Raw genomic sequence first — 26,493 nt, 5'->3', positions numbered from 1 at the left:
GAAGCTGTGACTAAGGAATGCCAAGTTCTACTTCAGTTTGCAGCTCTCTTGTGAAAAAAGGTAGTCAGGTTCAAATCAGAAGATTCAGGCTCTTGTTCTGCCTTCTACCAGACAAGAAGCCTCAAGCAGGTAACTAGGCCTTGCTATGACTCTGGTTCCTCACTGTCCTAGTTATAAAATTCAAACAAGTACATGCTTTATACATTTTTTGGGGTTTGGCAAATCGAAATATTGTAGAGTGCCACCATTATGAACCAAACTGGGTTCCCCTCACCACATTCACATGTTGAAGTCCTCATCTCCAGTATCTCAGAATGTGACTGTATTTGGAGATAGTGTCTTTAAGGAAATAACTAAGTTAAAAGGTGGGCCCTAATGCAACATGACTAGTTTCCCTATAAAAAAGAATATTATGACACATACATGCACAAAGGGAAGACCATATGAAGAACACAAGGAGAAAACCATCTACAAACCAAGGTGAGAGTCTCAGAAGAAATCAACCCTGCTGACACACCTTGACCTGAGAATTTTAGCCTCAGAAGGGTAAGATAATAAATTTCTGTTATTTTTAAGCTACCTAGTCTTTGATACTTCGTTATGGCAGCCCTAGCAAACTAATACAATCATATACAGTAAGATTGTTGGTATAAATGGGAAGTAGGAAGAATGAGACAAAGCATTATTTTGTCGCATTTATTTAGAAACTGGACAAATTAGACATTTAGATAATTTTAAAACCTAGAGAAAGCATACAAATCACGCTATAAAGAATCTGAAATCACAAAAATGCAAAATCTACAAATTTCTTGGGTTTGAGGACCATAGATGGTTGATCTTCTACTAAATTATCTATTGATATGAAAGTTACAAAGTCCTAAATATAGAAATACATCTACCATACCACTGTAAAAAAAAGTCTTTACAGATCACAAATAACACAATGTAAACTAACACAATATGTCATAGTTAGTATTAATGAAAAAAAATTGATTCCAGGAAGCTGACATATCCCAAGTATAGTTGCCAGGTGATGACTTGGGTGCACCAGTCACCAGGGATGGTGGAGTATGTGAATTGAACGGGATGCTGAGCAGAGTTCTTTGACTCTTGGGCCTTTCTGAGTTAGGAGAAGGGGCTGTCTGGCAGCCCTAGATCAGGGAAGAGGAAGGGCTGGAGGATCACAAATTGAGTCAGACTACAGAGAACCCAAAGAAGTCTAATACTTTGGAAAACTGGAAATGATAATGGAAAAGTCAAAGAGAGGTTCAGGACCTATCTAGTTATTATCAGGTTCACATCACAGTATCACTGCTATTTGGCAACCTTATTGGGCTCAAGAGTGCTTAAAAGAAACCTTGAGTGGAGTTTATCTTTTAAACCTACATTGGAAATCTACATTTCTGAAGGAACCCACTCAAAAGAAAAAGATTTCAATAGGCAAATAAATGATTAAGAATGAATGGCAGCTGCATTGGACACTTCTAACTTATCAGAAATCAAGAAACAGTAGGTCCTCCAACTGGATTAATAACTACTTTAAAAGAAGCCAAATTGTGATTGTTATATTTGTTGACTGCTCTGTAAAATGTAAGGGGTTCGTGTTTAATACTAGGTGATTTGCACCTCACAGCAATTTTAAAAAGGATTATTGCCAAGCAGTATCAAATTATAAGTAGCATCAACTCCATTCAGTGTAAAACAATCACAGGATTTATAACACTTGAGACATGAAAAGAAATTTTGCAGTTACTATGTTTAAGATAAGCTTTTCTGACACAAATTCTGATACAACTTCTTTTACACACAAACCTATTGGGCCCAAGGGTATTCAATTTAAATTATTACTTTAAAAAATATAAATAAAAATAGAGGTGACTCCTAAAAATAATTAGATGCCAATGAAAGAAAAAAGCTTCTATTCATTATTTAAAACATGTTATATTATGGAGAATTTTGCATGCTGGTTTACAAATGAATTATGAAAAGTATCATCAAATGTCCAAATAACTGGGGCACTTTAGTATTTCTTCAGGCAGTGCAAAGGAATTGTCTGACTCCTAGTCAAGCAGGACTAGATAGAATGTACCAAATTGCAGGAGAAGCTGAGGAGAGGCAATGGCTGCAGAAAGCAAGATTACCTCTCTCCACATGCGACAGCCATCATTTTCTCTGACTCAGTGTGACTGAAGAAAGCTGATGTCCATTTTTTTGATCTCACTCTGAACTCCATTTGAGTTCTAAAACTGTCAACAATGACACTGCATTGTGCACCTCCACCCCCCGATTTCTCACATCCATATTGATGAGAAATTCTTTTCTTTTTTTTTTTAACGTTTACTTATTTTTGAGACAGAGAGAGACAGATCATGAATGGGGGAGGGGCAGAGAGAGAGGGAGACACAGAATCGGAAGCAGGCTCCAGGCTCTGAGCCATCAGCCCAGAGCCCGATGCGGGGCTCGAACTCACGGATTGCGAGATCGTGACCTGAGCTGAAGTCGGACGCTCAACCGACTGAGCCACCCAGACGCTTAACCGACTGAGCCACCCAGGCGCCCCATATTGATGAGAAATTCTAAAGTGTTGTCTGTGGGCTTAGAGGGAGACAGGGAGAGTAAGAGATGGCAACCCGACGGGAAGGTATCAGAATTACAAGAAAAGTCGTGTGATAAATTTTAGAATCTGTGGGTGGTGGGAGGTAAAATACACAAATACAACACAAATAGATCCATGTATTGGAATCCACTTGGAGAAAAGGAGAAATTTGGATACAACAGGTAACTTCAAGTGCAAATATACCATGAAGAAACTGATGTCTTACACATTTCTCATCCAGTAGAAATGATCTTTTTTTTTTTTTTTAATGTTTATTTATTTTGAGAGAGAGAGGGAGCATGCATGAGCAGGAGAGGAGTAGAGAAGAGAGAGAGAATTCCAAGCAGGCTCCGTGTCATCATCACAGAGGCCAACATGGGGCTCGACCTCACAAACCATGATGTCATGGCCTGAGTTGAAACCAAGAGCCAGACACTTAACCGACTGAGCCACCGAGGTGCCCCAGAAATGATCTTTAATGAGATAGCTACTGCCTTCAATAGAAGTTGAAGCTTAAGCATGATTTCAGTTGCTGTGTATTTATACTCAGTGAGAAGTACATGACTGTTATTTTCAAACCATGGTTTGGATGTTTAAGAGGAGAGCAGATTTTACTTGGGCCTCCTTCTTTATCTGTGGGAAACAAAATGGATGAATTGGAATCATCACTAACTGAATGTTATACTTGCCACAAAATCTCTAAGCTGTACCCAACTACAGGGGGCTGATGGGAGGAGGAGATTCCCCATCCCCACCCCCCCCTACATTATAAGTATATTAATCTATAGGCAAAATAATGCCAATAAGAAGTAATCAAATAATATTTTATAATAGTGAAAGGATCTAGTAGAAATCTCATTTTAGAAATTTAAATACTATATCTAAAATGTATCACTGGATTGGTTTGTTAATTTAAAGGCATATTTTACTATTAAATTTTACTACTACACTACATTAGAATGCAAATATATTTTCTATAAACTTATTTTCATATTTATGAAAAACTTTGTAAAATGTCTGTGTAAATATGCCCAAGGTAGTTACCCCAAATAGAGCCTAGTTTCTGCTTGACAATGTATCTTCTGCTAAGGAAAATATGCACCATTATTTTTCACTTTTAACTTCTATGCCGTTTCTAACTGAATACCATGCTATTTGATCGATTTTTAAAAATTAAGGGTGCTTAAACATTAGGAAGATAGTTTTTCTCTTCTTAGTACATGTAGGTATCCCCACCCTAAGCACAACAGACATGCATAGATCAAAGACAAGAAGCTACATATGTACTTTTGTAAGCATGTAAGTGTGGAGGTATCTCACAATGTGGAGGTAAATGTAACTATTATAAATTGATTTCCCATGGAGTTTGCCCATAGACAAAGTGCTTTCTCTTGACAATTATTTGTTTTTATTACATAAAGATTAAATAGGCCTTTCTAGATTCTGTATCAGTCTCTCTTTGGCTTTTTTAGCTTTATTAGAAAAGGTCAACTCTTTTGTAAAGACTAACTCTGAGATGTTGATAAGATTGAATTTCTGAGCCTTCAAAGCTCAGTGTAAGACCCATAGGCTAACAAGAACTGACCCAGATAATGTTACTTCCTAAGTGTCTCCATAGCCACCTAGCTGGTCTTCCCACTTGAAACTTCAACATCTTTAATGTTGCTTAACTAAGAACTGATGTTTGATTGTTTTTAGTGGGTTAATTCTACCTTTATATTCTGCTATTGCAATTTATCCTGTTATAATCTTTGTATGTATTTACAGTAACAAATAAAAAAATATAACTAGATTTGAGTTTTTATATTTTAAAGTTATATTTTAAGCCTGTATTCAACTATACTTATTTCATAAAGAGGAATACATCTGACTACTTAGCCAAATGCATTCTACTCTTTCCAGCAAGCAAGAAGGTAGATATAGCTGCATTTTGCAGGTATTCTGATGGTTCTAATCATAGATTAGACACATTTAGGGGCTGGAGTAAAACATGTTTCATGTGTATTTCAAGTTCTAACCCTCAGTTATAAGCACAAAACTGCAACAGAAATTCCTAATCAGATTTATAACATAATATTTCAGATATAGTGACAAGAAACAAATGCATTTCTTGAATTAGTTATTGAACCTTAAGAATTTCCATTAGAAAATAAAACCTCTATGCTTTCAAAATATTAATTTTAGATCTGAAAAATGGCATGGGACTACAAATACTGTCATAAGTAACATCATAAAATAAGCATTTATATTCATGCCTTTTTTTTAGAGAGCAAGAGCAAGTGAGTTGGGGAGAGGGGAAGGAGAGAGAGAGAGAGAGAGAATAAGAATCTTAAGCATGCTCCATGCTCAGGGTGCAGCTGGATGCGGGACTTGATCCCACGACTCTGAGATCATGACCTGAACTGCAATCAAGAGTTGGTCACTCAATCAACTGAGCCACTCAGGTGCTCCAATATTCATGTCTTTAAAAATATTTTTTTACATAGCTATCTAGCTCCTCTTCATGCCAATCCTAATTATTTTACAGAAGAAAATAATATTTTTATGATTTAAATAAATAATATGTATATATTTACAATATTTCATATTTGATCTCTAGAAAAGTACTCAGTAGCAAATGGTACATATCTCAGAGAGATTTCCATATTTGCAAAGACATTAAATGTATTAGTTTGCTAAAGCTGCCACAAAAAATACCATAGAGTGAGTGGCATAAACAACAGAAATTTATTTTCTCATAGGTTTGGAGGCTTTAAATCTAAGATTAATAGGTCAGCAGGGATAGCTTCTCTTGAAGCCTCTCCTTGGCTTGTAGATAGCTACCTTCCTACTGTATCTCTACATAGTTTTTCCTCTATGCATGTGCATCCCTGGTGTTTCCTTGTGTGTCCAAATTTCCTGTTCTTATAAGAATACTAGTGAGATTGGTGTGGGGCCCACCCTAATGGCTTATTTTCACTTAATCACCTCTTTAAAGGCTCTGAATCCAAATACAGTCACTTCTGAGGTTTGAGCTTGAAAGTATGACTTTCTGGGGACCACAATTCAGCCCACAACAGTAAGTGACAGAATAAGGACATAAATGTAGGTATTGAATTGAAGGCCTCTTATGTATGTGTTGTGTGTGTGTGTGTGTGTGTGTGTGTGTGTGTGTGTATTGTGTGTGTGTGTGAATGTGTATATGTATGTTAACGTGAGTCCATCACAGTCTCTCTATGAAAGAAAACATCTTATATTCTTTATGAAGAATAGCTAACTGGGAATGAAAACAAGGTAATATGAGGCAGAGTATCCTAGCTTTGAGAATGTTAAGTATGAGAATGCAATGTAAAATAGCAAGGGATTCTGGGAAGATAGTGCCAATGTTATTGTAGTTTTAGAATCTCCTGAAATTTCCCCTTAAGTACAGGTAGAACAACTATAATAGCAAAGCCAAAACCTGACACACAACATCTATAACAAAACTAAGTGATAAGCTATCCACATAAACTACCAAAATAGGAGCAGGCAGGTTCAAACTACTGACAGTTACAAGACCCACATATTACTAGCATCTGTTTGAGGGGAAACGGTGGGAGGGGGAAGGCAACCAGAGGTCTGATGGGTTTGTGAAATAAGAGCCTCAAAACTGAAAGAAGTACTTATTGAAAAGTGCAGCAAGTCAACATGAGCACAGCAGCCAAACTACGAGGGGGATTACAACAAAACCTGAAGGTATTGGAGCAGTCTGGGCCCTATGAACACTTAAAACTAACCAACAAAAAACTCCTTTATCAGGACAAAAGCTTACACTGATGAGAAATTGCTGGAAGTATAATCCAAATCAAAGAAGAAAGGATCAATACAGATAAAGGAAAGAGAAGGTACAAATAAAAGTGGGGATACAACACCAAAAGCACCATCCATGAAAAAAAGATGGGTAAGTTGGACTTCATTACAATTAAAAGTATCTGCTCTGCAGAAGACATTGGCAAGAGAATGAGAAGATAAGCCACAGACTGGGAGAAAATATTTGCAAAAGACATATCTGATAAAGAAATGATATCCAAAATACACAAAGAACTCTTAAGCTCCCCAATAAGAAAATGAGCAACTGAATTAAAAGATTGGCGAAAGATCTGAGTAGACATCTCACCAAATAAGATATACAAATGACAAATAGGCATATTAAAAAATGCTCCACATGACATGTCATCAGGGAAATACAAATGAAAACAACCATGTATGTCCATGAAAATACACAGGGGAAACTTAAATGCATATCACTAAGCGAAAGAAGCCAATCTGAAAAGGCAACATATCATGATTACAATAATATAGCAATCTGGAAAAGGCAAAACTATGGATACAGTAAAAAGATTTCCAGTTGCCAGGGGTAGTGGGATGGATGAATGGTGAAACAAAGGAGATTTTTAGGCCAGTGAAACGATTCTGTATGATACTGTGATGGTGAATACATGTCATTATACATTTGTCAAAACCTACAGAATACACAGTACAGAGATCAAACCCTAATGTAAACTGTGGATTTTGGTCACCAGTGATAGGTAAATGCCGGTTCACACACTGTAACAAATGTGCCACACTGTTTTGGGATATTGATGGTATGTGAGGTTGTGTGGAACAGGGGAGGAAATATGTGAAAAGAAAAATGCTAAGAAATTTCAGAAAACAAGTTCGTATTTTTGATACTTTGAGAAAATAATAGAATAAGGGGCTCTGGGTATACGATTTAGACAAAAAGGCTAAAGAAAATCTATTCTGCAGATTCCAGTTCTGGACAAGTTGAAATAGACTCAATTCTCTATATTCTTCCCACTAAGTACACCAAAAATTTCTGGGTATTATATTTCAAACAAACATAAGAAGATTCTAAAAGATGAAGAGAAAATAAGCCAGATAAGGACCTTGGGACCTGAAGAATGATATGACAGGGAGCTGCCTGAGTGTTCTTTTTGCCTCATTATCTCCTAGATTGGGTGCTAAAGAAGCCAGCAACTCAGAGACACCAACGGGTACAAAGGAACAAAAAGTCCATATGAAGCCTGCTTTCTCAAGTCAAAGGACCAGCATAGGGAAAGCCTAGCAAGACAGAAAACTTTTAAGCAATAGCTGGGAAAACAGCTAAATACCATGGAAAAATCTGCAGATCCCAACTCTATCCCCATCAACAAAGGTCAAGTGGTGAGCCTACACTTCAATACACCCAGCAGTAATAAAGCCCCATGTCCTTCCCACTCAGGTGGTGGCAGAAGAGGCCTACTGGGAAGATGGAATTGTTATCACCTTCCAGCATTAACATGGTTCTCCCCCCATGGTATCAGTGGAGGTGAGTAACAAGATACTCTACCTCTCTCAACCAAGTTGGTGACTTGGCTCAACTCTCATCCCTGCCTACCAGTAATGAAACACCCTTCCCTTCCAAGAGACTAAGTGAAAGCTGAGTAGAAAACCTAGGCTTCCAACTGCCACCTGGCAGTAACAAAGAGGTTCCCTCATATCCCTTCAGTGCAGTAGTAGGAGCAGCCTGCTAAAACAGATTTAAATAAAATTCAAAATGAAACTAAATAGAAGAAAGAGAGAACCAAATGTACATTTTACAACAGAAAATACAATAACCAAAACAAAAAAGCCAATGGATACTCTCAATAGCAGAATGAATAGGAAAGAGGCAAGAATCAGTGAACTTAAAGTAGAAATGATCCAATCTGAACAACAGAGAGAAAACAGACTGAAAAAAATCTCTTAAAGAACAGAACTCATGTCATATAAAATGAAAGAGACACAGCAAGAGTCCCTCCAAGGCAGCTCCTGCCCCAGTACAGCCTGCAAGCAACTCCAAGGGGAACTGGTACCACTCCAAAATGACTTCTGCCCCAGGGAGAGGGGAAGATAACCACACATATCAGTGCCCCCACAGTCCCAGTGGCCAAACCTTATAGCTGGCAGCACAGAGAGGGTGCCCTGTTGATCAGTCCAACTGTCGCCCCAGCAGGCAGACTGGGGACAGACATCTGGTCTGACTGCTGACACCACCCGACCACAAGCCCATGACAACCTAGACTGACCCCTTAATGGCACAAGGACCAAACGTTGCCTAGTGCACCCACAAGCAAAGTGGGCCACTGTAGCCAACTGGACTAAGGCAAATGCAACTCAGCCACATTAGTAGGGTGCAAGCAAATCACATAGGACACACCTCTGTTTCTGGTGAACAGGGAGCCTTGCATTATAGGCCACAACAGGACCTCCTCTTCATAAAGCCACCACTTTCAAGATCAGGAAACATAGCTGACTTCATTAATACATAGAGACAAACACAGAGAGTTAGACAAAATGAGGAAACAGAGGAATATGTCACAAATGAAAGAACAGTACAAAACCACAGCAATACAGCTAAATGGAACACAGATAAGTAATATGCATGATAAAGAATTCAGTAATGGTCATAAAAATACTCACTGGACTTGAGAAAAGAGTGAAGGATCTCAGTGAGACCTTCAAGAAAGAGCTAGAAAATATAAAACAGAACAAGTCAGAGATGAAGAACTCAGTAACTGAAATTAAAGAAAAAAACACACACACTGGAGGGAATCAATAGCATATTAGATGAGGCAGAAGAACAGATAACATCCGGAGGACAGGGTAATGGGAAGCAAACAAACTGAATAACAAAAAGAAAAAGAAGAATAATAAAAAATGATAACAGGTTAAGGGAACTCAGTAACATCATCAAGCATAATAAAATTTGCATTAAGGAGTCCCAGAAGGAGAAGACAGAGAAAAGGGGCAGAAATTTTATCTCAAGAAATAATAGCTGAAAACTTCCTTAATCTGGGGAAGGAAACAGACACCCAGATCCAGCAAGCATAGAGAATGCTCAAAAAAATCAACTCAAGGATGTCCACACCAAGACACATAATAATTAAAATGGCAAAAGATAGCAATAAAGAGAATTTTAAAAACAGCAAGAGAAAAAACAATTACATACAAGGGAAGAAGCCCCACGAAGCTATCAGCTGATTTTTCAGCAGAAACTTTGCAGGCCAGAAGGGAGTGGTCATGATATATTCAAAGTGCTGAAAGAAAAAAAACAAACAACAAAAAACAAAAAACCAAAAAAAGTCCCAAAACTTGCAACCAAGAATACTCCAGCAAGGCTATCATTCAGAATAGAAGGAGCGATAAACAGTTTCCCAAACGACAGTACATATTGCACACTTGGGAAAATCAGTCTAGTGTGGGAAACGCCGAGCTATACAATAGTAAATCTATAGAATCTAAAAGAAAAAAAATATTTTGGGCATCTAGTCAACAATTATAGAATATACATTCTTTTCAAGACAGACTATGCTGGCCCATAAAATAAGATTCAAAGAAACTGAGTACAATACATTTAAACTAGAGCTCAAGATCAATAAGATATTTAAAAATCCCCAAATATTACATAACTTAAAAATACACTTCTAACAGCTCATTTGAAAGAAGATCACCTAAAGTTTAGGTTACCTAAAGTTTCTAATTTAAAAAATTAGAAAAAGAAGAATCAGACCCTAAAGTATCAGGGAAATAATAGTGATGAGATCAGGAAACAGTAAATAAGAAATCAGACAAATAGTAGAAAAAAGTTGATTGTTTGAAAAGTTTAAAAAATTCATAAACTTAGCAAGACTGTAACTCAATGGTTTATTATAAAACAACAACAAAAACTTTACCTTGGCCAACTCTGTAATTTTACCAAAACCAGACTTCCAAGAGGGAGTTGTGAATAGACAATCTTAAATCCACTTTGATGAAGCTGAGACTCTTCAGGAAAGTCTTCTTCAGCAACAGAGCACTTATTGTATCTTGAATCAGTGTTCATGAAGCAGTACCATGGTTTATTGTGATCAACTCTGGCTGCATCCTCACTTGACAACAATCTCCACTTCAAACAGCTTTCATACTCACACTGAACCCACAATTTGTTTACGTACATACTGTTTTCCGCTGAGGAATCCATTGCAGCATTACAGTATTCTACTATTACCGTCCAATTTTTCTTTTTCCATAAATACATTTAATCTGGAAAACCAGAAGAAAAGAATAAATATTCAAGAATATGAGGAAAGAAAGTTCAAACTAAAATCAGAGAAACAGCCCTATTATACCTTCTTTGTCTACATCTTCTCTATCCCATAATGACTATACATTTTGAACAATGTATGTTTCCACCTACCCAGAAAGAAAGGAACAAAATAGAAGCATCAATTGCTCTGGGCATAAAATGCTTCAAACTTAAAAATAATTTTTTAAGTAACAAATAAAAATAAAAATAAGTATGACCATTTTTACAGAGAAAACTGAAGCTAAGAAATTTGTTTGAGGTCCCAGAGCTAGGATATGGTAGAGTTGGGATTTAAATGCAGGCAGTTTGGCTCCAAATTCTGTGGTCTTACCTACTTAAGCTGTACTGCCTCTTGGGATGTACATGTATATGTATATGTATATGTATATGTATATGTATATGTATATGTATATGAAATTATGTGATAACCCTTTTCTAGTTCTGATGAAAAAGTGTAACAAAATATTTCACCATATCAAAGTTTTAAATCTCCTTTTAAAACTAAAGGAATCTTTTGCTTATACAGTTTTGCCTTTTATCCATTAATTCAAATGGTTTGAAAACAACATTTCTCCGAGTATTTTATTATAAAAATTTTTAACATACAAAACATTAGAATTATATGATTAAGCCTCCAACTTCTAGGCTCAATAATTATGTGTGTACTAAAAATAATATAACTAAAATAAAGTAAAAATATTAGCAACTTATTTTGCAATAAAAACCTACTTTAAAGAATGATGTCAATATACCATATTCATGAGTTAGTAAAATACTATTCTCCAAGTATAAGCACCATTTAAACAAGCTCTTAATTCATGAGTTAATCATATGTTTAGAAACTCAATTACTTACCGTATTACAGGGTCACCACAAATTGCTTTAGAAATTTGCCAACATATGCCAATAGCCATGGCTCACATTTTTTTTTTACCTGTTAATACTGCTCGTGTGAATGTATCCACAGAAAATAAACTTACAAGAGACTATTCTACATATACGAAGACCCAAGAATATTTAGTGTGGCACTATTTATCATACGGGAAGAGTGGAAAAATCTGAAAACATGAAGACCAAATCTTCTGGAAGATAAATATAAAATTTTGCTAATAATATTAATTAGAATTATTATTTTTTAATTTTTTTAATGTTTATTTATTTTTGAGGGAGAGAGAGAGAGAAAGAGAGAGAGCATGAGCAGCGGAGGAGCAGAGAAGGAGACACAGAATCCCAAGCAGGCTCCAGACTCCTAGCTGTCAGCACAGAGCCTGGCTTGGGTCTCAAACTCACCAACAGTGAGATCATGACCTGAGCCTAAGTTGGACACTTAACCAACTGAGCCATCAAGGCACTCCGTTAATAATATTAATTTAAGACTTCTGGTTATTTAACTGGTGAGGAAATTTACAAGAAGCAAGACTGAAATTTAGATTGCAGCTGAAATGGCTAGTCTTCCCCATTCTCTGGGCCACTAGATGGTACAGCACAAGTTGCTGAGTTCAGACTTCAGAGGCAAATTATATGTGAACTCCTGGTTCGGCTACTCACCAGTTGTCCTTGGGCAATACATTATTTTGCATTTCACATCACATTATGTGTATTTTCCTCCTGTGTGTGTGTGTGTGTGTGTGTGTGTGTGTGTGTGTGAGAGAGAGAGAGAGAGAGAGAGAGAGAGAGAGAGACAGAGAGAGAGAGAGAGTTTTGTTTATGTATTTTCAATCATTGTATCATCTTTGACTATACTAAGACAGGCATAATATTGAATAGAAGCCATGATGGTAGACACGTTTTTCTAATTCAAAGAGAATGGTTCTATTTGACTATAAAATCAAATATGTATATATATATTTGTAGAGAACATTAAAAGATTACAAAATTTTTTTTTCCTTTAATTACCAGTTTACGACAAGGATTTTTTTTTTTTGCTAGTCATGAAGTACTGTTGGATTTTATCAACTGCTTTTCTGTATATATTTAGGTAAACAAAGACTTTGTTAAGCCTGTTAATTGGGTATGTTGTAATAATGAATTTATTAGTGATAAACATACTTGCATTCCAGGTAAACCCTACATTGTCAAGCGTTAGGAGAATTTTTCTTTAACATATATATTGCTGTATGAAGTTTATTAACAGCTATTTAAGATTTTATATAATTTATATATAAGATTTTATTTAAGATTTATATATATAAACATATGTATATGTTTATAGATGAGATTGGTCTAATAATTTCAATTCTCTTCTTTTTTGTCTTTGGTTTTGATATCAAGATGAAAATAGTCTCATAAAACGAAGTGCAGAATGTCTCTCCTTTTGGCAAAGTTTGCCCAAGGGAGGAATTCCCAATTCTGCCATACATCTAAGAATTCTGGTGTATCTACTATGTCTCTCATTATGTTTCTTTCACTCTGAAACTTGTTTATATCTTCTTTTTACTTCATTCATCTTGTCCATACTTTTTAAACAACCAGAGTTTGAGTCTCCCCATTTCTTCAAGTTTTTATTTAAATTTTAATTAAGATATAGTGTAATAATGGTTTTAGGAGAATTTAGTGAATCATCACTTATATATAACACCCAGTGCTCATCACAATATGTGCCCTCCTTAATACTCATCACCCATTTAGCCCATTCCCAACTCACCTCCCCTCCAGCAACTCTGTTTGTTCTCTATACTTAAGAGTCTCTTATGGTTTGCCTCCCGCTCTCTTTTTTTTCTCCCTTACCCTATGTTTATCTGTTTTGTTTCTTAAATTCTGCATAGTGAAATCATACGGTATTTGTCTTTCTCTTAGTTCGCCTAGCATAATAAACTCCAGCTGTTTATAAAATCTACATTGTTGCAAACGGCAAATATCCATTCTTTTTTATGGCTGAATAAGATTCCATTGTATATATACTACTTCCATTGTATATATGTATACTTCCATTGGACACTTGAACTTTTCCCATAGTTTGGCTATTGAAGATAATGCTGCTATAAACATGGGGGTGCATGTGCACTTTCAAATCTTATTTTTGTATCTTTTGGGTAAATACCTGGTAGTGCAATTTCTGGGTTGTAGGGTAGTTCTATTTTTAACTTTTTGAGGAAGATCTATACTGTTTTTCAGGGTGGCTGCACCAGTTTGCATTCCCACTAGCAGAGTAAGGGGGTTCCCCATTCTCTGCATCCTCACAAACCTCTGCTGCCTCCTGTGTTGCTAATTTAGGCATTCCAACAGGTGTGAGGTGGTACTTCATCATGGTTTTTTTAAAAAATTTTTTTAACGTTTATTCATTTTTTGAGAAACAGAGACAGAGCGTGAGTGGGGGGGGCGGGGCAGACACACACACACACACACACACACACAGAATCTGAAGCAGGCTACAGGCTCTGGGCTGTCAGCACAGAGCCCAATGTGGGGCTCAAGCCCATGGACTGTGAGATCATGACCTGAGCCAAAGTCTGATGCCCAACAGACTGAGCCACCCAGGCGCCCCCCTGGCGCCACAAAATCATCGTGGTTTTGATCTGTATTTCCCTGATGATGAGTGATGTTGAGTATCTTTTTGTGTCTGTTATCCTTCTGGATGTCTTCTTTGGAAAAATGTCTGTTCATGTCTTGCCCATTTCTTAACTGCATTATTTTTTGGGTGTTGAGTTTGATAAGTTCTTTATAGATTTTGGATACTAACCCTTTATCCAATATGCCATTTGCAAATATCTTCTCCCATTCTGTAGGGTGCCTTTTAGTTTTATTGTTTCCTTCCCTGTCCAGAAGCTTTTTATTTTTATGAAGTCCCAAGAGTTCAGTTTTAGTTTTGTTTTCCTTGCCTCCAGCAATGTGTCTACTAAGAAGTTGTTCTAGCAAGGTCAAAGAGGTTGCTGCCTGTGTTCTCCTCTAGGATTTTGATGGTTTCCTGGCTCACATTTAGGTCTTTCATCCATTTTAAATTTACTTTTGTGTATGGTGTAAGAAAGTGGTCTAGTTTCACTCTTCTGCATGTTGTTGTCCAGTTTTCCCAATGCCACTTGTTGAAGAGACTCTTTTTTCAATTGGATATTCTTTCCTGCGTTGTCAACGATTAGTTGACCATATAGTTGTGGATCCATTTCTGGGTTTTCTATCCTGTTCCATTGATCTATGTGTTTGTTTTTGTGCCAGTACCATACTGTCTTGGTGTCTACAGTTTTGTAATATAGCTTGAAGTCCGGAATTGTGATGCCTCCAGCTTTGCTTTTCTTACTCAAGATGGCTTTGGCTATTTGGAGTCTTTTGTGGTTCCATATAAATTTTAGGATTGTTTGTTCTAGCTTGGTGAAAAATGCTGGTGGTATTTTGATAGGGGTTGTATTAAATGTATAGATTGTATTAAATATGTATATTTGGGTAGTGTAGACTATTTTAGCAATATTTGTTCTTCCAACCTATGAGCATGGAATATTTTTCCATTTCTTTGTGTCCTCTTTGATTTCTTTTATAAGTGTTCTATAGTTCTCATATTACATATTTTTTACTTCTTTGGTTAGGTTTATTCCTAAGTGTCTTATGGTTTTTGATGCAATTGTAAACAGGATCAATTCCTTATTTTCTCTTTCTGCTGCTTCATTATTGGTGTACAGAAATGCAACAGATTTCTGTACATCGATAGTATATCCTATGACTTTGCTGAATTTGCTTATCAATTCTAGCAATTTTTTGATGGAGTCTTTCAGATTTTCTACATGGAGTATCATGTCATCTGCAAATAGTGAAAGTTTTACTTTTCCTTGTTGATTTTGGTGTCTTTTATTTCTTTATGTTGTATGATTGCTGAGGCTAAGACTTCTAGTAGTATCTTAAAAAGTAATGATGAGAGTGGACATCCCCATATTGCTCCTGACTGTTGGGGAAAAAAGCTGTTTTTCTCCATTGACTGGGGGTCTTTCATATATAGCCTTTATGATGTTAAGGAATGTTCCCTTCATCCCTAGTTTGTTGAGGGTTTTTATCAAGAACAGATAGTGTATTTTGTCAAATACTTTTCTGCATCTATTGAAAGTATCATATGGTTCTTATCTTTTATTAATGCGGTATATCATCTTGACTGATTTGTGAATACTGAACCACCCTTGCAGCTCAGGAATACATCCTAGTTGATCGTGGTGAGTAATTTTTGATTTGTTACTATCTTGAGAATTTTTTGCATCCATATTCATCAGGGACTTTGGCCTATAATTCTCCTTTGTTTAGTGGGGTCTTTATCTGGTTTTGGAATCAAGGTAATGCTGGCCTCATAGAATGAGTTTGGAAATTTTCCTTCCATTTATATTTTTTGGAACAGTTTGAGAAAAATAGGTATAAACTCTTCTTATGTTTGGTGGAATGCTGCTGGGAAGCCATTTGTCTGTTAGGAGATTTTTGTCTGTTAGGAGATTTTTGATTACTGACTCAATTTCTTTGCTGGTTATGGGTCTGTTTAAATTTTCTATTTCTTCCTGTTTCAGTTTTGGTAGTTTATGTCTCTAGGAATTTGTCCATTTCTTCCAGATTGCCCTATTTGTTGGCATATAATTGCTCCTAATTTTCTCTTATAATTGTTTGTATTTCTGTGGTGTTGGTTGTGATCTCTCCTCTCTTATTCATGATTTTATTTGTTTGGATCCTTTCTCTCTACTTTTTGATAAGTCTAGCTAGGGGTTTATCAGTTTTATTAATTCTTTCAAAGAACCAGCTACTAGTTTCATTGATCTGTTCTACTGTTTTTTGTTTGTTTCTATATCATTTATTTCTGCTCTAATCTTTATTATTTCCCATAGTCTGCTGGCTTTAGGCTCCATTTGCTCTTCCTTTTCTAGCTCCTTTAGGCGTAAAGTTAAGTTGTGTATTTGAGATTTTTCTTGCTTCCTGATGTTGACCTGTTTTGCTAGATATTTCCTTCCTATAACTGCTTTTGCTGCGTTCCAAGGGTTTTGAACTGCCATGATTTCAGTTTCATTTTCTTCCTTGTATTTTTTTTTCTTCTTTAATTTCCTGGTTTAACCCAATCATTATTTCATAGGATGTCCTTTAACTTCCATGTATTTGTAGTCTTTCCAAATTCTTTTTTGTGGTTGACTTCAAATTTCATAGTGTTGTGGTCAGAAAATATGCATTGTATGATCTAAACCTTTTTTGTATTTGTTGAGGCCTGATTTGTGACCCAGTATGTGATTTATTCTAAAGAATGTACTACGTGCACTCAAAAAATAATGTGTATTCTGCTGCTTTAGGATGAAATGTTCTGAATATATATGTTAAGTCCATCTGGTCCAGAGTGTCATTCAAAGCCATTGTTTTCTAATTGATTTTCTGCTTAGATGATCTGTCCATTGCTCTAAGTGGGGTGTTAAAGTCCCCTACTATCATTGTATTATTATCAATGAGTTTGTTTATGCTTTTTGTTGATTTATATATTTTAGTTATTATGAGTTGGGGGCATAAATATTTACAATTATTATATATCTGTTGGATAGACTCCTTTATGATACAGTGCCTCCTTTATCATCTCTTTGTTTTAAAATCTAGTTTGTCTGATATAAGTATGGCTACTCCAGCTTTCTTTTAACACTCATTAGCATGATAGATGATTCTCCATTCCCTCACTTTCAATCTGCATGTATCTTTAGGTCTAAAATGAGTCTCTTGTAGGTAGCATATAGATGGGTCTTGTGGGTTTTTTTTTCATTTTTATTTTTACTTTTTTCCATTCTGATACCCTATGTCTTTTGATTGTAGCATTTAGTCCATTTACATTCAGAGTGATTATTGATAGGTATGAATTTAGTGCCATTTACCTGTAAAGTTGGTGTTTCTTGAGGTTTTTTATCTGTTCCCTTCTAGTCTTTGTTGCTTTTAGGCTTTCTTTCACATTCAAAAAGCCCCCTTTAATATTTCTTGCAGGGCTGGTTCAGTGGTCACAAACTCCCTTAGTTTTTGTTTGGGAAACTCTCCTTCTATTCTGAATGACAGACTTGCTGGATACAGTATTCTTGGCTGCATATTGTTTGCATTCAGCATGTTGAATATATCATGCCACTCCCTTCTGACTTGGCAAGTTTCTGTGGAGAGATCTGCTGCAAATCTTCTTTGTCTTCTCTTGTAGGTTGGGGACTTTTATTCCCTTGCTTTTAGGACTCTTATCTCTTAAAATTTTGCAAATTTTACTACAGTGTATCTTGGTGTTGGCTGGTTTTTATAGATTTTGGTGGGAGTTCTCTGTACCTCCTGGATTTCAATGTCTATTTCCTTCCTCAGATTAGGGAAGTTTTCAGCTGTAATTGTTAAAATAAACCTTATGCCATCTTTCTCCTCTCTTCTTCTGCGACTCCTATGATACAAATGTTATGCTTTATGGAGTTGTTGAGTTCCCTAAGTTTATATTCATGATGCAATATTTTTATTTCCCTCATCTTTTCAGCTTCATTATTTTCCATAATTTCATCTTGTATATCACTTATTCATCCCTCTGATTCTTCCATCCTTGTGGTCATTACATCTAGTTGGTTTTGCATATATCTTATAGCATTTTTCATTTTGGCCTACTAGTTTTTAGTTATCTCTGCAGTAAGGGACTCCCTAGTGACTTCTATGCTTTTCTCAAGCCCAGCTAGTATCCTTATGACTGTTGTTTTAAATTCTGGTTCAGGTAGGGGTGCCCAGGTGGCTCAGTCAGTTAAGCATCTGACTCTGGCTCAGGTCATGATCTCATGATTCATGGGTTCGAGCCCTGCGTCGAGCTCTGTGCTAACAGCTCAGAGACTGGAGCCTGCTTCAGATTTTGTGTCTTCCTCTCTCTCTCTCTCTGCCCCTCCCCCATTTGCACTCTGTCTCTCTCTCTTAAACATTAAAAAAATTTTTAATTCTTGTTCAGGTATATTACTTATATCTGTTTTGATTATTCCTTGGCCATTACTTCTATCTCTTCTTGTTCTCTCTTTTGGGATGAATTCCTCCATCTTGGCATTTTGTCTAGATCTCTGTCTTCTTTGCATTAGGAAAACCTGTTATATTTCCTGCTCCTGAGAGTAATGGCTATATTACTAAGATGTCATATACTTCCCAGGGTATGGTGCTTCAGGAAGTGTTTTGGTGTATGCTGTATGTGCTCTGCTGTTGTGGTTTGGCTGCTCTTTTCCTCAGATCAGTACTCTGTAGAGTTTCTCCTTACCTGCAGTGGGGAGTGTTTGGACCTTGTACAGTATGTGGCAAGTTTTAACTAGGTGTGTTTTAGTCTGCTTGTTAAAAAAGGTTAGATCCTATTTCCTCTAGAGCTGAAGTTTTGCAGCACTCTATGGTCAGTAGACTTGGTGCTTGCAGAGGGTTTATGCTGGTCTTGTGGGGGAGGAGCCCTCCTCAGCTCTGGCTTTCAGAGCTTGCCCTTAATAAAACAAAGAAACAAATACACCTGCAGAGCTCAGGGGGGCAGGGCCTGGTGTAAGTGGCTCAAGCCTCTACTGTGGGCATTGTGCCTCTCTCTCAAGTACATCTGTGCTGATGGAAGGGGTGAAAAATGGCATCCACCTGCTCTAGTCCCTAGAGAGCGTAGTTCACGCCTGCCACTCTTCAGGAAGCCCTCACGGAAGAGTGAACAATCCCTTCTTGTGTCACAGGCTTCCATCAGATCCCTGCCTTCACCCTTGTCTGTGTCCAAACTGTCCACCTTCCCAGTGGCACAGTGCTCCTGTGTTTTACATCAGGTGTGCTGGCTGGCATTCAAAACATCAAATTTTAGGGACCTGGAGTGGCAGGGTGCAAACCTACACTGATCCTCTGGGGAAGGATTGCCATGCTTGGCTGCTTCCAATTTGTCCCAGAAAATCAGTTCCAGGACTGAGCAGGGGCTTGGGAGTTTATGGTAAAGTGCAGCCAAAAGCTAGCTTCCTGGTTAGTTACACTTAGCAGGTGCATTATGCTGATGAATGAGGCAGCTCAATGGTGCCTGCCTGGTCTTTTATCCCCTTAGGGGCAGTGCCACCTCTCCCAAATGCACTCCAAGAAGGAGAACTGTCTCTCCCGGTGGGACCCAGGATAACCTCAGACCACGCTGTCTGCTCCCGGACCTCTACCCTCCTTCTCCAGGAGCACCACCACATCTACCAGGATCAACCTTAGCGATAGTGTGGACTTCTAAAACTTCAGACTTTGAGCTCTGCTGCTTGTAAAAACTTGTGATAATCAGCCACTCTCATTTCCTCAATGATTTGGGGGAAGTGTTTTTCTTGTGCAGCACCCTGCACCTGTATGCTGCATTCTTCCTTTCTCTTTCTCCTGTCTCTGTGATTAGGGCTCCCTCTCCTCTGCAGCACACTATGATTCTTTTCTCCCCCAAATCACTCTCTGCACTTCCTACCTTCCATGATGCAGCCTCTTTTCTCCCTCTAGTTGTGCAGTTTCTTCTCTCAGTGCTCAGATCAATTTCTTGGTATTCAGAATGATTTGATATTTATCTAGCTGTGTTCAAGGAACAAGGCAATCACAGAGTCCCCCTATTACTACACCATCTTTACTCTCCCCATCTTTTCTTTAGAATTCTATTAATAGCTGAACTTTATTGTCTCCTTCCTCCACTTTCTTGGGCATTCTTTGTTGACCTCAACTTTCTCTTCTTGCGTTGGTGCTTAGATGATTCATTTTCAGTTTTTTAAAAAATTTTATTTTATTGTGGTAAAGAAGCAACATGAGATCTACCCTCTTAACAAAATTTTGAGTGTATAATACAATATTGTTGACCATAGGTTACAACACTGTATAGCAGATCTCTATAGCTTATTCATCTTAATTAAAACTTTAGGCCCACTGATTAGTAACTTCCTGTTTCCTCTTTAGTCCCACTCTTTTGAATCTATGAATTTGACTATTTTAGACACCACATATAAATTGAATCATACAGTATTTGTCTTTCTGTAGCTGGTTTATTTCATTTAGCATAACGGTCCCGAATTGACCAATATCCAATATTTTGCAATATTTTGCATGTTGCAGAATTTTCTTCTTGTTTAAGGTTGAATAACATTCCCTTGCAGGCTTTCTTCATTCATCCATCGACAGAAACTTAAGTTATTTCCATATCTTGGCTATCATGAATAGGGCTTCTATGAACACAGGAGTGCTAATCTGTCTTTGATATCCTGATTTCATTTCTCTTAAATCGGTATCCAGAAGTGGGATTGGTGGATCCTACAGTAGTTCTCTTTTTAATTTTTTGAGGAACTCCTATACTGTTTTTCATAGCCACCATTTTGCATTCTTACCAACTGTGTACAAGGTCCCAATTTCTCCACATTCTTACCAATATTTATTATCTTTTAATTTTTTGATAATCGTCATCTCAAACAGGTGTGAGGCAATAAGTAAGTGGTTTTGATTTGCATTTCCATGGTGATTATTGATGTTGAGGATCTTTTCATATATCTGATGGCCACACATATGTCGTTGGAAAACTGTCTATTCAAGTTCTTTGTCCATTTTAAAACTTGATTGTTATTATTTCTATTAATTGTAAGAGTCCCTTATATATTTTGGGTATTAACTCCTTATTGAGTGTATAGCTTGCAAATATTTCATTCCATTCTATTTTATAGGTTGCCTTTTTTTGATGGCTTCCTTTGCTGTACAGTAACATTTTAGTAACAAAAACCTAGTTTTTGTGTCAGATCCAAAAAATCACCAACAAGACCAATCTCAGTGACCTTTTCCCCTATGTTTTTTTTTAATAAGAGTTTTACAGTTTCAGGTCTTTAATTTAAATCCTAAATCCCTTTTGAGTTGATTTTTGTGTATCGTATAAGGAACCAATTATACTCTTTTGCATGTGAGTGTCCAATTTTATAATACCCTTTATTGAAGAGACTATCCTTCCCCTATTGCGTATTGTTGGTGCCTTTGTCGAAAATTAGTTGACCATATATATGTGGGTTTATTTCTGGGCTCTCTATTCTGTCCCATTGATCTGTGTTTTTATGCCAATACCATATTGTTTTGATTGATATAGTTATGTAACACATAAGAAGGTATAATGCTTCCAACTTTGCACTTCTTGCTTAAAATTGCTTTAGCTATTCAGGGTCTTTTATGATTCCATACGGATTTTAGGACTTTTTTTTTTCTATTCCTGTAAAATTGCCATTTGAATTTTGATAGGGATGGCACTGAAAGTGTAGATCACTCTGTATAGTATGGACATTTTACAATATTAACCCTTTCAATCCATGAACATGAGATGTCTTGCTATTTACTTGTGTCTTCAATTTTCTTCATAAATGTTTGATAGCTATCATTGTATAGATCTTTCACCTCCTTTGTTTATTCTTAAGAATAAGATGCAATTGTAATTGGTATTGTTTTCTTAATTTCTTTTTCAGATGCAATTGTAAATGGTATTGTTTTCTTAATTTCTTTTTCAGATAGTTTGTTGTTAGTGTGTAGAAATGCAACCAATTTTCATTTGTTGATTTTGTATCCTGCAACTTTACTAAGTTCATTCATTAGTTTTAACAGTTTTTGGATGGAGTCTTTAGGGTGTTCTATATATAAGATAATGTATTCTGAAAACAAAACAAGTTTCATTTTTCCTGATATGGATGCCTTTTATTTCTTTCTTTTGCCTAATTGTGCTGCTTAGGACTTCCAGTACTAAGTTGAATTAGAATTGATGAGAGTGGGCCTCTTTGTCTTGCTCGTAATCTTAGACGAAAACTTTTGGCTTTTCAGCAGTGAGTATGTTAGTTGTAAGCTTGCTATATAAAACCTTTGTTTCTTTGAGGTATAATCCTTCTATACCTAACTTGTTGAGAGTTTTATCAAAGGTTATTAAATTTTGTGAAATGCTTTCACTGCATCTACTGCAATGATATGATTTTTTTCCTCTTCATTGTGGCATATCATGTTTATTTAGAATATGCTAAACTACCTAAACCCAGAAACAAATACAACTTGATCACTGTATGTAATCCTTTTAATATGCTGTTGAATTCTGTTTAGTAGTATTTTGTTGAGAATTTTTGCATATATATTCATCAGGAATATTGGCCTATAATTTACAATGTCCTTATCTGGCTTTGGTATCAAGGTAATGCTGCCCCTGTGAAATGAGTTTGGAAGTGTTCCCTCCTCTTCAATTATTTTGGAAGACTTTGAGAAGGACTGTTATTAAGTCTTTAAATGTTTGGTAGAATTCACCAGTGAAGCCATCTGTTACTGGACTTTTCTTTGCTGAAAGATTTTTTTATTACTGATTCATTTGCCTTAAGAGTTATTGGTCTGTTCAAATATTCTATTTCTCCATAATTTGTTCTTGGTAGGCTGTGTGTTTCTAGGGATTTATCCATTCTTCTAAGTTGTCCAATGTTTTGGCATATCATTGTTCCTGTAGTCTCCTGTGATCATTTGTATTTTTGGGGCATTACATGTAACAGCTCTTTTCTTATTTTGAGTTTTCACTCTTTTTTTCTGTTAGGCTAGCTAAAGGTTTGTCAAATTTATCTTTTCAAAAAACCAACTCATAATTTCATTACCTTTTCTATTATTTCTCTGGTCTCTATTTCATTTATTTTTGCTCTGATCTTTGTTATTTCTTCCTTCTACTCAATTCAGGGTTAGTGCTTCTTCCTTTCCTAGTTCCATGTGATGTAAAGTTAGGTTGAGATCTTTCTGTTTCTTTGATGTAGACATTTATCACTATAAACTTTCCTCTTAGAGCTCATTTTACCACATCTCCATAATTTTAGCGTGCTGTGTTTCCATCTTCATTTGTCTCAGATACTTTTAAATTTCTTTTTCTTTAACCCATTAGTTGTTCAGAAGCATGTTGTTTAATCTCCACGTATTTGTGAATTTTACAGTTTTTCTGTTACTGATTTCTTGTTTCATGTAATTGTGGTCAGCAAAGATGCATGATGTGATTTCAATCTTTTTGTATTTGTTAAGACTGGTTATGTGGCCTAATAAATGATTTATCCCAGAGAATGTTCTATGTGTATCCTGCCACTGTTGGATGGAATGTTTTGTATATGTCTGTTTGATGTTTTTTTGTCTAAAGTGTAGTTTAAGTCCAGTATTTTCTTATTGATATTCTGTCTGGATGATCTACCCACTGTTCAAAGAGGAGAATTGAAGTCTCCTATTATTATTGTTTCTTCCTTCAGATCGGCTAATGTTTGCTTTATATATTTAGATGCTCCAATATTAGGTGCATATTTTTTTAACATCCTATTGATGAATTGACCACTTTATCATTATGTAATGGCCTTGTCACTTATAGTTTTTGACATAAAGTCTATTTGTTTGATATAATTATCACTGCACCTGTTCTCTCAGTTTCCATTTGCAGGAAATATCTTTTACCATCCCTTCACTTTCAGTCTATGATTGGATAATTAGTTCATTTACATTTAAGGTAATTTTTGGTAGGTAAAGTCTTTTGTTAATTCTTCTCTGGGTGTTTTGTAGACCCTTTGTTCTTCCTCTTTTGCTCTCCTCTTTTGTTGTTTGGTAATTTTCTGTAGTAGTATGCTTTGATTCCTTTCTTGATCTTTTGTGTATCTACTACTGGTTTTTGCTTTCTGGTTACCATGAGGCTTACATAAAACATTTTAACAGTCCATTTTAAGCTTATAACTTAACTTGGACAGCATATAAAAGCTCTATATGTTTACTCCCTGACCCTACATTTTATGTTTTTGATGTCATAATTTATATCTTTTTAGTGTACTCATTAAAAAATTATTACAGCTGTAGTCATTTTTAATACTTTTGTCTCGACCTTTATACTAGAATTATATGTGATTTATACACCACCATTATATATTAGAGTATTCCAAATTTGACTATATATCCACTTATGCCAGTGAGTTTCATACTTTCATGTTTTCATTTTACTAATTGGCACTTTTTCATTTCAGCTGGAAGAACTTCTGTTAGCATTTCTTGTAAGGCAAGTCCAGTGGTGATGCTCCTTCAACTTTTGTCTTATCTTTATCTCCTCTTCTATTCTGGGACAATTTTGCCTGGCGAAGTGTTCTTGGCTGGCAGTTTTTCTTTCTTCCCTTCCTTCTTTCCTCCCTCCCCTCCCCTCCTTCCTCTCTTCTTCCTTTTCTCCATTCCTTCCTTCCTTCCTTCTTCTTTGAGAACTTAGACTGTATCACTCCACTCCCTTCTAGCTTACAAAGTTTACCCTGAAAAATCTGCAAGTAGTCTTGGGGCAGGGGTTATCTTGTATGTAACATGTTGCTTTTCAATCATTGCTTTCAACATTTTTTCTCTTGAACTTTCAGAAAATTGATTGTGTCTCAGTGCAGGTCTCTTAAAATTATCTTGTTTTGTGCTTTTTAAAGTTTTCTTGATCTGGATGTCTATTTCCCCAGGTTTGGGAAGTTTTCAGCCATTATTTCATTTAATAATCTCTCTGTGCCTTTTTTTCTCTCTCCTCCTTTTGGGACTCTCATATTCTCATAATGTGTTTATTCCTCCACTTGTTGGCATCCTGTAAGTTCCTTAAGCTATCTCTACTCCTTTTCCTCCTCAGACTGGATGATTTCCACTGACCTCTGAGTTTACTGATCCTTTCTTCTGCTTGACCTAGTCTCCTGTTGAACCCGTGTACTGAATTTTTCAGTTCACTTGTATTCTTCAGCTCTATAATTTCTGTCTACTACTTTTTAATATTTTTTCTCTGTTGAAACTCACTTTGTTTATGTATTGGTCTCATGAGTTCGGTGAGCATCTTTATGGCCATTATTTTGAATTAGATGACAGGTAAATCATTTATCACCACTGGTTTTATCAGTGAGGTGAGTTGGAAGGAAAGGCACAGGAAGTTCCCATAGTAGGTTCAGGATTCCATAAGACTACTAACTATGTGCTCCATCAGTTCCCTGATGAAGGATAATTAGAATCCTGGCCCCTGGGCAGCAGCTGGGAAATTATGTAATCAAATTCCTTCCAGAGAGAAATTGAGAGTCTTGTGTTTCTGTCTGCTTCTTCTGTACTGACGGTAGGGGGGTGGTGGTAGGAAGTGCTTACACATCTATTAAAAATTGCCTCTTTGTTTTTGGTGATAAAGGAGGACTTGTGAATGCCAAGCCCTTTTGGATCTCTGAGCTAGGTGATTTGGGAGCCAGTCCCTTAAGAGGCAGTCATGACAGGTGGGATGCTAGATGTGTGGATAATCTCTTTCCAGGGAGAAGATGGACACTTGTTTTCATCACTGGAGTGAGGGGAAAGAAAAGTATTGAAGTACCCATAGTCCCTTTCAGGCCCCTAGAGAAGTCCAGTCAACTTCCAGATGAAGGTTGATTAGAAACAACCTTGGGTGGGGGGAGAGGGAGAAGACACTGGACCCTCAGACAGCAGCTATAAAAATGTGCAGTCAAATCCCTTCAATGGGGAAACTGGTAGCTTTGTCTTTTTGTCTGTTCTCTCTGTGTTGAGCCCACTGGTATAGTCACGGTAAGTGCTCACACTTCTGTTTAAAACCTCCTCTTTGTTTAATATGGTCCCGAGGGAGTCATGAATGTGGAGCTCCAATGGCTTTCACAGCTAGGTGATTTGGGAGCCAATTCCTTGTGTAGCAACAATAAATTTGGGGAGCTAGACATGTGATCCAAACCCTTTGCTCCCCAGGGAAAAGCTGGCAGTTGGGGTTCCCTTCTTATTGCAAATTGCTAAGCCAGGAGTTTATGGGATGAATGTGTCTCAACCTTTCCTACTCCTTTCAATGTGTGTATTTTCTCAGTCACTTACTGTGTAGGAGTCACTCAACTAGTTTATTTCTCTCCAAGGGAATTGA

The 26,493-nt window shown here is 36.6% G+C and overlaps 1 protein-coding gene across 1 annotated transcript in view; it reads right to left on the bottom strand.

The window, feature by feature from the left end:
* Positions 1-10,647, bottom strand: part of ZCWPW2 (zinc finger CW-type and PWWP domain containing 2) — an 82,373-nt gene extending 71,726 nt beyond the window's left edge. Inside the window, 2 exon segments of the mRNA XM_015544438.2 lie at positions 10,312-10,625; positions 10,627-10,647. Of these exon segments, the coding sequence (XP_015399924.1) occupies positions 10,312-10,625; positions 10,627-10,647 (335 nt within the window).
* Between the last annotated feature and the right edge of the window lie 15,846 nt (positions 10,648-26,493).

The sequence above is a fragment of the Panthera tigris genome, chromosome C2, assembly GCF_018350195.1.
Source record: "Panthera tigris isolate Pti1 chromosome C2, P.tigris_Pti1_mat1.1, whole genome shotgun sequence".
NCBI lineage: Eukaryota > Metazoa > Chordata > Mammalia > Carnivora > Felidae > Panthera > Panthera tigris.
This window is presented reverse-complemented; position numbering and strand designations above follow the sequence as displayed.